Here is an 11276-nt window from a genome sequence, read left to right as displayed (position 1 = left end):
TAACACCAAAGCTGTGGGCCGTATAAAATCTGACCGCGGGCCACGATTGGCCCCCGGGCCGGACTTTGGACATGCCTGGCCTACATGATCTGTAAATTAGATAAATAGGAATATTCCTGCTTTAGGATAATATTATAATAAATGATGACAAATCATGTAAGAAAGGTTTGATGAAGAGAAGATTTCATTTGGAAGTCTCTACAAACATAGTTCTAGGTCTTTAAGGGCTAATTAACATCATCTGAAACTAAATCAGTGGATGTATATTAACCTACACTTAAGGTAACACATTTCATTGCCAATCCCATCAGGGTACATTCAGGACAAAGCATCTTTTAGAGTCATTCACAGTGACATGTTCTGGGTAAGGGAGTGGAAAATGCTATTGGCCACTTATTGGCCAATAGCTTTGGATCATTATATCATCACATGCATTAAAACTGCAGAGCTCACTGCCAAGTCTATTCTAGTCAGGGAACTTTAGGATCCTCAAACTTAACTACTAGACACTGAAGTCTAGAGTTGTTTTGTCTGAAACATGTTTCAGGAGATCTTGGCCTTCATTTTAGCTGCTTCAGGGTGGGTGCTTGTAACTTCAACTTTGCCAACAGACTACTGGAAGGTGTCTACACTTGATGGATCTGTGACCATCACTAACACCTACTGGTCCAATCTGTGGAAGTCATGTGTCACTGATTCAACAGGATCCAGCAGCTGCAAAGACTTTCCCTCAATGCTGGCATTAGATGGTTGGTTGTTTTTCTTGGTTTTCAGCAATTAATGCCACTTGTTAAATATTATAGTTTTTATATATTATATATATTATAAATCGTGTTGACTATTTGTGTTTGTTTATCAGTCTCAACTAATTTTAAATTCTCAGGGTATTGATATGAAGGGTTTATATAGATTTTGACTAATTTATCTGTGCATTTGTGCATTATTAAAGAGGTTATAATGAGTATTTTTTTATTTTCAAATATTAAAAAATTACCTAAAATTTGCATTAGAGTGTTTATATTAAAGATCTATAAAATTATACCAAATATGCCAGTGTTTTGGATTGTAGAGTTACAAACTGAATTTATTTATACCAATGGTCTGACGGATTTCTATGACTAGAGGGAGTAGGGAGTCTTTGCCAGTCTCCCATGGAGATCAAAAACTAACAACACAGGACCTTTGACCAAAGCATCAGAAAACGACCAGATTAGATGAGAACCATTAAGAAACAACAAATAATAAAACAATAATAAAATAATAATAAAAGTATCAAAAATGTGACAAAATGATTAAAGGTAGAAACATTGATGTGGTTTTCACTACTGGACACAGCTCTAAATGAAATAATGGCGTCTGATGTTGAAATGGCAGAGTGAGTTTGGTTATGAGGCTTAAGGAGGTATAATCTAATTATGTGATTTTATTATCTTTACTATGATTGCTGTTTGTTGATCAAGTTCAGATTAAACTGTGACAGTTCTGACTTTGTTTGGATGATTATAAATAGATCTTAATTTCAACTATTGATGACACCACACAGAAAATGAAGATTTGTGGTTTTACTGTAGCTGTTTTCTGTCTAAAAACAGAGCTAAGCTTACAAAGCTATGCTAATAATGTAAACTATCAACTAACATAGCACATGAACGTTATAAGACACAGTGTTATGTTGACTGGCAAAATGAGTTTTTGAAGACGCAAACAATGTGCTTTATACTTAATTCAGTGAGTGATAGAGTTTCGGTAGTTCAAAGTGTGCTCTGGTCTCCCCCTGCTGTTGAGAGAAGGAAATTCAAGGTTGAGTTAGTGGTCATTACTTCTACGACTTTAGTTAATAAATGTTAAGATGTTCCTTGCTTCTCCAAATTAATCGGGACTTATTCACATCTCTAAGGAATAACTCATTTACCTCCAAATAGGTCAATGTTTAGCTTCAGTCCTTGGAGTTTGAAGGCTGAAGGAGATTTAGTAAGAACCTCAGGCAATTTCTGCCACAGCTGACTAGTTTCAGGGGTAAACCTCAAGGTAATGTTTTCCTCAAAATCACACCTGAACAGAAGGTTTCATAAGGTGAGACCCACTACATCGAAACAACACACCCTTAAACAATTATGGTCACTGGGACAAATTGTTTTGCACGTTGCACGTGCAAATTGGTCAGCAGGTCAATACCTCACTGACTTTGTGAAGACAGAGGGTAGACAAAGCACAGACCATTGCACACTTAGTTGACCTCTTTTTTTTTTTTTTTTTTCATTTTTATTATTCACACAGGTTACACCCAGGCTTGTAGAGGACTGATGATTGCTGCTGTGTGTCTGGGATTTTTTGGGAGTGTCTTTGCCCTTGTTGGAATGAAGTGCACCAAAATAGGTGGAAGTGGCAAAAGCAAATCAAGGGTCACTTGTTTTGCTGGAATAGATTTCATTCTCAGTGGTAAGTATAACGGATTTTAAAATAACTGTCTATTTATCTGTGTGTTTTTTTTTCTATTCTCTAACATGATTTTCCCAGGTGGCTGTTCACTTTCAGGATGTTCACTGTATGCATACAAGATAACCTCTGAGTTTTATGACCCAATGGTTGTGGAAATGAAGTAAGAAACATGACAACCTTCAGAATTTCGAAATGTTCCTTCCTTAATTTAGACTAAATTGGCATTAAAGGTTATTTCCTCCTCCTCAGGTATGAGCTGGGAGCTGCTCTGTTTATCGGATGGGCAGGTTCTATCCTTTGCATTTTGGGAGGCATTGCTCTCTGTTTCTCCATTGTACAGTCACCAAAAGGTTTGTATGAGCAGAAGAGATATACTGTTACTGTCCTGTATGTGGCAGATTTGGTGGGTCATTACAGTGATTTCTATGTAAAGATGAATCTGAATCTGCATTTTTTATCTCTACAGTCATAGTCAGGCTGTATTAACGGTGATGTGTCATATTCTCATTTGCAGTCCCATCCAACTGGGCTGTAAACCAGCCTCCTCCGGGCTACAGCAGCTCCGTCCGGATGCAGCACTTTGACAAGAATATGTACGTGTAAGGGATGCGAATATAACATCATTCATGATTTAAGTCAGTACTATTTTACAGTCTACAAAGCATTTATAAGGTAACAAACATATAACAAGACTGATAGAAGCTGATACTGATTTGAGACTCACCAGTTTTAGCATAAATGTGAAAATGTGACACACTTCACTTCCTTCTGATCCTGGAATTAAACAGGAATAGTAGTAGTTTTTCTACACTGAACACTGGTCTACAAGTGAAATGCTTCCAGAACAAAAGTAGGTAAACTTTGAAATCACTAATAAAGACAAATTAAGTCAAAAGGGGTGGTTGGTTGTCATTTCTAAGATAAAGTCTTGGGTGAAAATGTGAAATTCTGAGAATTATTGAGAGAATGGGTTTTATTCGAAAGGAATGTTTGTCTCAGACCCATCAGATCTACCTCTAAACAGTGTCTGCACATTGCAATACATTCACATTTCTTTTTTTCTAGTGGAACATTTATAAATCCATTGTATAACCTCCTGAGACCCTGTAAGTAAACATTTTTACCATTTTACATTAAATAATTGCTTTAATTGGAAAAAGCACGATGCAAGTTTTTTCAGATCCATTTTTAATTAATTTTTTTTTTTTTTTTACACATAATGTCCTTTTTATGTTTATGTTTACGCATTTGGCAGACGCTTTTTTCCAAAGCGACTTACAGGGGAAAACCAATTAAATCACTCAATCAATGAAATTTTATTTATATAGCGTTTTAGTTGACTTTTTTTTTTTTTTTTTAATAAAGCTGTGAAACTTGTCCACTGCAGAGAACAAAAATGCATTGCTGGTAAATGTACATAAACCAACATAACAATAATAATAATAATAATAATAATACACTTATATAGCACTTTTTGGACACTCAAAGATGCTTCACAAACAAAAGAAAACAAAAGAACAAAGGGGCTCAAGAAAATGTGGGTGTGCACAGGTGAGTTTTGAGTTGTGATTTGAAGTTTTTCATTGAGTCCGAGTTCCTGATGTTTTGTAGGAGTGAGTTCCATTGGGTGGGGGCGGCTGCAGCGAAGGCTCGGTCCCCCAAGGTCCGGTGTAATAACACACCATCATATATATTGAAAACATGAGCTAACCAGCACTTTTGTAATTTGTTTTTTTAATTTATTTTATTTAATTATGTAAGATTTAGCGCAGTTAATGTCTGAAGCAGATATTTTCTTTGAAATTGTAGAACAGTGATGTTAGCTTCAAGCATGTAATATAATTAAGGAAAGGAAAACATCTTACTGCCTTTTATGCTAATTTCTCTACCTTCTTCTGCTGTTAAAATCTATATGTAACATTATGAAAAACTTTTGCTTTGCCTCTTGAAACTTTAAGTGCATGTAACCTTCATGTTGTCCTTGTTTGTTTAAGTAATAAAATACATCCTAAGTTGCAGACACACTTATCAAATAAAAGCACAAATCAATTGTAGACAATAAAAATCTGTTGGAGCAGATTAATTTTGGGGATTCTTGTTTTGGCAGCAGATAATGTGATGATATTACAGCTGGTCAAGAGAGGGCAGCATTATTGCAGCTTATGTTCTGCTTGAGGGTCAGTTTGCAGTCTCCAAACAGACTTCTATTCATCCATTTTCTGAACCGCTTGGTCCTCGTGAGTGCCACACCCTATCCTGGCTCAAATGGACTGTATTCTAAAATAACATGTATTATAAAATATTCTAGCAGCAAGAAATTAGACATGTTTCATTACTTACATATCTGGTCTTGCATACTTTAAACACATATCTGTTGTATTGTGACCTGCATGATACATATTATCCATATTATATACATATTACATATTGCACATTTATTATCTAAAAACGCAACAAGAAGCAACTTTTTCCTGTGCTTGCTGAGTAGACATGAAGACTCAGTTTTGTGAGTCTTCAAAGATTTATTCATTTTTTATTAACAATTTATTAATGTGCACAGGACAAACAGAGAATTGAAATCCCATTTCTTTCTCAACTCCCTAATTCCATGCAGTTAAAATAAAAAGATAAAAATAGAATAAGAATAAATGAAATAGTTTAAAAGATAAACTAAGATAGAATATAAACTTACAAGTTTAATTCATTCCGTGACCAAGCTCGTAACCCAATTTGCTTGTATAGCAAATCAATTTTCCCCATTTAAATTAGGCTAATTGAAATGCCATTAATCCTTTGCAGCCCCATAAGACAAAATATGTCAAGACAATATCAAGGGTAACCAAAACTTATTTCTAACCTCTAAGTAACATGCTTTGAACCTACTTGTAACTTATATTGAACTTATTTCCAACAAATATTGACATATGCAGACATATTTGACATGTTGTGGCATTTCAGCACCTCCCCTCTGGACAGCGACCAGACTTTGTTTGTGCAGCAGGAGATAATATCTGTAAAACCTAATATCACTATAATCGTCAAATTCACGTTGGTGCACTTGTAAATCAAGGTGACACTGTAAATTCAACCTATTTACATTTTAGTGGCAGTAGTGTAAATACAATAACAGTGATGGGAAGTGACGAGGGGCACTGTATAAGGTTTATTGACAATAGACTGACAATAGCAGCAGATCTGACAATAGCGTAAATGTTTAGAATAAAGTGCAGAAACACAGTTAGCAGCAAATGTATTACATATCTCAGATAATAAGTCTACTGAGTCTTTATGTGCACTTCTGTTCAACGTTGGGCCCATGCCATAAGGAATAGTTTGTTTTAATTTACTCATATAATAAGTGAGGAACGGGCTAAAGAGTGGGTGGAGGGTGGAGCGCCACATGTATATGCATGTTGTCAGTCAGCAGTGTCTCAAATATTAGTTTTCTTTTGAAATCAGATATAATAAAACTAACATTTCAGGATGTTAAATCTTTGTTTCTATAAACTCAGTGTCTTCTAGTGAAACTACGGGATTTTGGAAAATCTGCACAGTGTCAAATATCTGTTGATATAATTTGATGATGGGGATGTGATGATTATATCCATATTGTGTACAAGTGCCACCAGAGGGAGCTCTGAGTGAAATTGTAAAAGTAGTTGTTTTAACTGCTTTTTACTTGCTTTTGCCTGAGACTCTATATATGAACATGTTTCTGAATCAGAGTTTTCCAGTTTACTTAACCCACATTCCTGCAAAATGACAAAACATTTTTTTACAGTTCTCAGTTTGTATGTTTGTTTTTCCTTTTGCTAAAGTTATCAAAAATCTGCTGTTTTATTTATCTGGTTAATCAAGCACTCTGTTGTGTTTTAATTGTAATAGTAAAATTCCAAGTAATACAAGGTGAATCACAAATGTCTCTTATGTATCTGTGGAGTCTCAAGTATTTATCCATAAAGTTAGAATGTTTTCAGACACATTTATACTCATTTCTACACATCAGTAATCACCTTTGCCCAGGGTCAACGATGTCCCAGTTACACTTTATCTATCAAGAATAAATTCAACTTATTCAATTCAAAGTGCTGCATAGAATCCATTTATCAAAATCTCGACTCTCTACAATCAGTCCAAATATTGTTGACCAATGTGACAAGTGTCAGGTCTCTCCCTGCAACTTAACCCATATGTTCTTTTCCTGTCCTATGTTACTGAAATTTTGGGGTGATTACTTAATGATCATGACTAATATTCTGGGGAAAAATATCAATATGTGCCCTTTTATAGCGATATTTGGGCTCTCTGTTGACTCCTGTTTTAACCAAATAGCATCTGATATAATAACTTTAACATCTCTCCTTGCAAGACGACGTATCTTATTTTTGTAGAAGTCTCCTAAACCCCTGTCTATTTCACTTTAACATAGGGATGTTATGTTTTTTCTTAAATTAGAAAAGATTAGGCTCTCACTACAAGGTTCTTCAACTAATTTTTTTTAATAAAATACAATCTTTTTGAGATTACTTTTGATTTTTACGAACACTGCCTTCAGACTGATCTCACACCTCCACCCTACTCTATTTTGTTATTGTTTAGGTGTAGTTGTTTTTTGTCGAAATTCATTCTGTCTACCAATTATTGTCACACTTCATATAGCTATGTCATGTGTAATATTTTAAAGTAAGCATAGGTATCTACAAGCTATGACTTTTTTTTATCATTATTATTATTATTATTATTATTATTATTATTATTATTATTTATTTTTTTACATTTTTTCTTCTATTTCCATTAGCTCAGTTAATATTCTTGTACATAACAGATTTGTTACCGCTTGTACTTATTTGATTTTCTACTGCTCAGAGACTATGTTATAGTGTTCTTATTCCTGCTGTTGCTCCTTCTCAGAGGGCCTTGGGGTTGGTTTGGGCATGGGGAAAATAATATAAAAGGCAATGTATAATGAATGCATTGTAATTCTGTTCCTTTGTATGTACTGTTATATTGCTCAAAAAAATAAAAAAAAAAAAAAAAAAACAACAACAAAAAAAGGATAAATCACATTGTCACAACCATTTCATAGAAGAGGTAAAATATATTTTCTCCAAATTTCATGCAAATTTCATATGATCAAATTTGTCCAAGGTATAGTTTAACCAGGTAGAGAATGGAAAAATATATTTTTCTCTAACTTTTTGTGAGAATATTGGAACTCATGCAACATCTGATGACCCAAGCGCAGTAATCACAAGTGAGTACAAACACATAAGAGGGAATATTACTTAATACTTCAGAACCACTGAAATTAGGATAGGTTTTTCTGTGTGTGTATACCCACATTAGATCATGTTCAGTACACAACATCTTTCCATCACAGATGTTTATGGCTGAGGGGGAAGTCTCAAGCTAATAATATACTATTGGCCACTTGATGTCATTTAAGGACAAACTCCTCCCTGTTGAATACATTATATTAAACATAATGCAGCCTATTGAGTTACCTCTGCAGAGCCTCTTTAACTTTTCCTCAAACCTGTTCCTGTTATAGACCAGTTTTAGGTCCTATAAGCTTAATTATTGGACACAGTTGTAGACTTAACTTTTTTTTTCTGTGTGAGCATCATGTTTCTGGAGGTCTTTCCAGAGATTTTGGGCTTTATTTTAACCACTTCAGGGTGGATACTGGTATCTTCAACCTTGCATACGGACTACTGGAAGATAGCTTCACTTTATGGAACTGTGATCAACACAAACGCCCTCTATTCCAATCTGTGGAAACTCTGTGTCACTGATTCAGCAGGAACAAGCGACTGCAAAGGCTTTCCCTCCATGCTGGCATTGGATGGTTGTTTGTTTGGATTTTTTTTTTTTTTTTTAATTATATTGACATTCATTACAAATGAGCCAGTTTGTTTATATGTAAAAAGATATCAAGGAGTTAAAAGTGATTGTTATAGTGGATGTATTTTATTAATATTTATCTTCTTGATACAGGGTGGGGAAGCAAAATTTACAATATTTTGAGGCAGGGATTGAAAGACAGTGTATGACCAATTAGTTTATTGAAAGTCATAAGAATTTATTTGCCACAAGAAAATTTACATAATAGAAAATGTTTTTATTCTAGGTGTCCTCCTTCTTTCTCAATAACTGCCTTCACACGCTTCCTGAAACTTGCGCAAGTGTTCCTCAAATATTCGGGTGACAGCTTCTCCCATTCTTCTTTAATAGTATCTTCCAGACTTTCTCGTAATAGTTTTGCTCATAGTCATTCTCTTCTTTACATTATAAACAGTCTTTATGGACACTCCAACTATTTTTGAAATCTCCTTTGGTGTGACGAGTGCATTCAGCAAATCACACACTCTTTGACGTTTGCTTTCCTGATTACTCATATGGGCAAAAGTTTCTGAAAAGGTATGGATAATAGTGTTAGGTATGATTATGACATCAATATATGTTTGGTTTCAAAACAATTGACGTAGTGCCTGCTGAGAAAAAACAACTAAATGTTCATTGTAAATTTTGCTTCCCCACCCTGTAAGTTAAAATAAATAACTTGTCTTGTCTGACTAATATTTGTTACAAAATCACACCTGAATGGAAGGTTTTATACCTAAACAGCCACTATTTTACAAAAAAAATACTAAAACAGTTATAGTTACAAGTGACAATACTGGAAATCGGAAATGTTAAGATACAGAATTTACAGAATTTAAGCTCAGTCCATGGCAGACTTTGCTGACTTCTTTTCTTTTCCCACAGGTTACATTCAGGCTTGCAGAGGACTGATGATTTCAGCTGTGTGTCTAGGGTTTTTTGGTAGTTTATTTGCTCTAATTGGAATGAAGTGCACAAAAATAGGTGGAAGTGACAAAACCAAAGCAAGGATCGCATGCATTGCTGGTGTCATTTTCATTCTCAGTGGTAAGTGTGGTGTAGTAATTGTATAATTATCTGTTGGATTGTTTCTCTATTGATGGAACATGAATGTCGTTTGGATTTTTCCCCCTTGTAGGTTTCTGCTCATTTTCAGGATGTTCAGTCTATGCGTTTCAGATTACATCAGAGTTTTTTGACCCGATGTTTATGGAACTAAAGTAAGAAACATTATGATTTGAAAGGCCAGAATTGACCACTTATGACAAACCGCCAGTGAACATTACTTGTTCTGCTCAGGTATGACTTCGGAGTTGCTCTCTTTGTTGGATGGGGAGGGTCTGTCCTTTGTATTTCTGGTGGGAGTATATTCTGTTACTCCATCAAACGTGCTTTTACCAAAAGGTTTGTATGAGAACTTAAAGAAATTTAGACTAATGTATCAGTTAGATGTGTTTGGTCTTATTTTGTCTATTTTGTGTCTCTTCAGAGAGGAACTATATAACTACAAAGACGCTGCCTCACATTCTCGTACCTCTTCCTACCTGACAGGGCAAGCAGAAAATATAACCCGGCCTCCTTCAGATGACAGCAAATCCTCCCAGACAAAATACTTTGAGAGGATTGTGTGAGAAATGTGCGTATGAAAGGATTTGAGCCTGATATATATCTAGATATACTGTAAAATAAAGTGTCAAACAAAGCACATACCACTAAAACTGACAGCTGATGATACTAATTTGTGGCCTACAAGTATCAAGTTAAAAATTTAGTATGAATTTCTATGACTTATAGTTGCATATAGGACTAGAAATAATAATTTGTTAATCATGCACTCAATGTTAAATTTATGTTACCAAACCTGTAGCCGCAATGTAATGTAAACATGCTTAGAGTGTGTGTGTGAGGGACTGGAGTGGGATGAATAAGAGTGAATGGTTGGATGCGAATGATATTTTTATATAGATGGAGTTATGGAAATGCACTGTGTACTGCTCTGTGTATGTTTTAATTTTTATTAATGTTTGCTTTTTTAATGATAACATCAGCCTGCCCAAGGACAACAGGTGGAAATTAGCACTAGTGCTACAACCTGGCACACTACAGCTCTCCTGTTTAAGGTTAATGTATATTGTGCATTGACCCTGCCTAGATAAATAAATAAAATACAAAAAAACATGTCTGTGCTATAAATACAGAAGAAAATCATAGTGAAGGGAAATCATATTGGGCCTTTTTTTGTTGTAAAAATTAAATGTTATACTTAATTATGTAGCAATATGAGGGACGTTTGCTTGGTTGGTTATGATTTTAATTGTAAGCAATTCTAAGCTTCATGTGTTGTTAATCTGCGATGATAGCATTAAGAACTTTATATACACAGCACATCTATTTTATCTATAAACAAACAAAAGAGGAAGCAATTGTTTTTCCTATTGTTCTAGAATTTTTTTTTTTTTTTATCAGCAGATGGTATGGCAGCTTTTTGAAGTTTGTATAATATTCTAGTAGAGGTTTGATCTGTATTCAACAGAATTCATTGTAATAAAAACCATGAGTTTCTTCAAACATGTTCAAGTATCTTTGCGTCTGTTCACGTGGTTTTCTCAATTATTAGCAGCCTACAATACTGGTCTTCTCATTAATAATGTGCACATTTTGCTGACATGAAAAAGCAGATTTTCTTTTTCTGTGTTTTGTGTGAATGAAATAAATAAATGAAAACTACAACTACAAATAAAATAGTGAAACTTTAACACATTTTGGTCACCAGTTAAACGGAACTTGGAAAATCTATGAATTAGAGAATGGGTACTAGTCATAAGGAATGTGACCCCCCCCCCTCAGCAGTCTGCATGTACCCCTCACCTTACTGTATCCCTACAGACTGGAATTACTTCAGCAAATGGATGTCCGTCAGTCCTGGTCTCATCTACAGCCTGTCCATCCATGGG

At 34.8% G+C, this 11276-nt stretch overlaps 2 protein-coding genes across 2 annotated transcripts; both read left to right on the top strand.

The window, feature by feature from the left end:
• The first annotated feature begins 538 nt into the window (after positions 1-538).
• On the top strand, positions 539-3134 carry LOC115411842 (claudin-10-like). The gene is made up of 5 exons (XM_030124053.1): positions 539-749; positions 2278-2439; positions 2518-2599; positions 2689-2789; positions 2954-3134. The coding sequence occupies exons 1-5, from the start codon at positions 539-541 to the stop codon at positions 3040-3042; spliced, it is 645 nt and encodes a 214-aa protein (XP_029979913.1). The 3' UTR covers positions 3043-3134.
• A 4819-nt stretch (positions 3135-7953) lies between these two features.
• Positions 7954-10880, top strand: LOC115411841 (claudin-10-like). The gene is made up of 5 exons (XM_030124052.1): positions 7954-8287; positions 9208-9369; positions 9461-9542; positions 9622-9726; positions 9812-10880. Exons 1-5 carry the CDS (start codon positions 8065-8067, stop codon positions 9951-9953), a joined length of 714 nt encoding a protein of 237 aa, XP_029979912.1. The 5' UTR covers positions 7954-8064; the 3' UTR covers positions 9954-10880.
• Positions 10881-11276: the final 396 nt, after the last annotated feature.

This window comes from Sphaeramia orbicularis, chromosome 21 (genome assembly GCF_902148855.1).
Source record: "Sphaeramia orbicularis chromosome 21, fSphaOr1.1, whole genome shotgun sequence".
NCBI lineage: Eukaryota > Metazoa > Chordata > Actinopteri > Kurtiformes > Apogonidae > Sphaeramia > Sphaeramia orbicularis.
The sequence above is the reverse complement of the archived record's forward strand: the minus strand, read 5'-3'. Positions and strand labels throughout refer to the sequence as shown.

Coding starts and splice junctions, on each gene's coding strand:
- LOC115411841 (XM_030124052.1), top strand. CDS start 8,065: ATGTTTCTGGAGGTCTTTCCAGAGATTTTGGGCTTTATTTTAACCACT. Junction 9,370..9,460: donor TGTCATTTTCATTCTCAGTG/GTAAGTGTGGTG, acceptor TCCCCCTTGTAG/GTTTCTGCTCATTTTCAGGA. Junction 9,727..9,811: donor AAACGTGCTTTTACCAAAAG/GTTTGTATGAGA, acceptor GTGTCTCTTCAG/AGAGGAACTATATAACTACA.
- LOC115411842 (XM_030124053.1), top strand. CDS start 539: ATGTTTCAGGAGATCTTGGCCTTCATTTTAGCTGCTTCAGGGTGGGTG. Junction 2,440..2,517: donor AATAGATTTCATTCTCAGTG/GTAAGTATAACG, acceptor TGATTTTCCCAG/GTGGCTGTTCACTTTCAGGA. Junction 2,790..2,953: donor CATTGTACAGTCACCAAAAG/GTTTGTATGAGC, acceptor TCTCATTTGCAG/TCCCATCCAACTGGGCTGTA.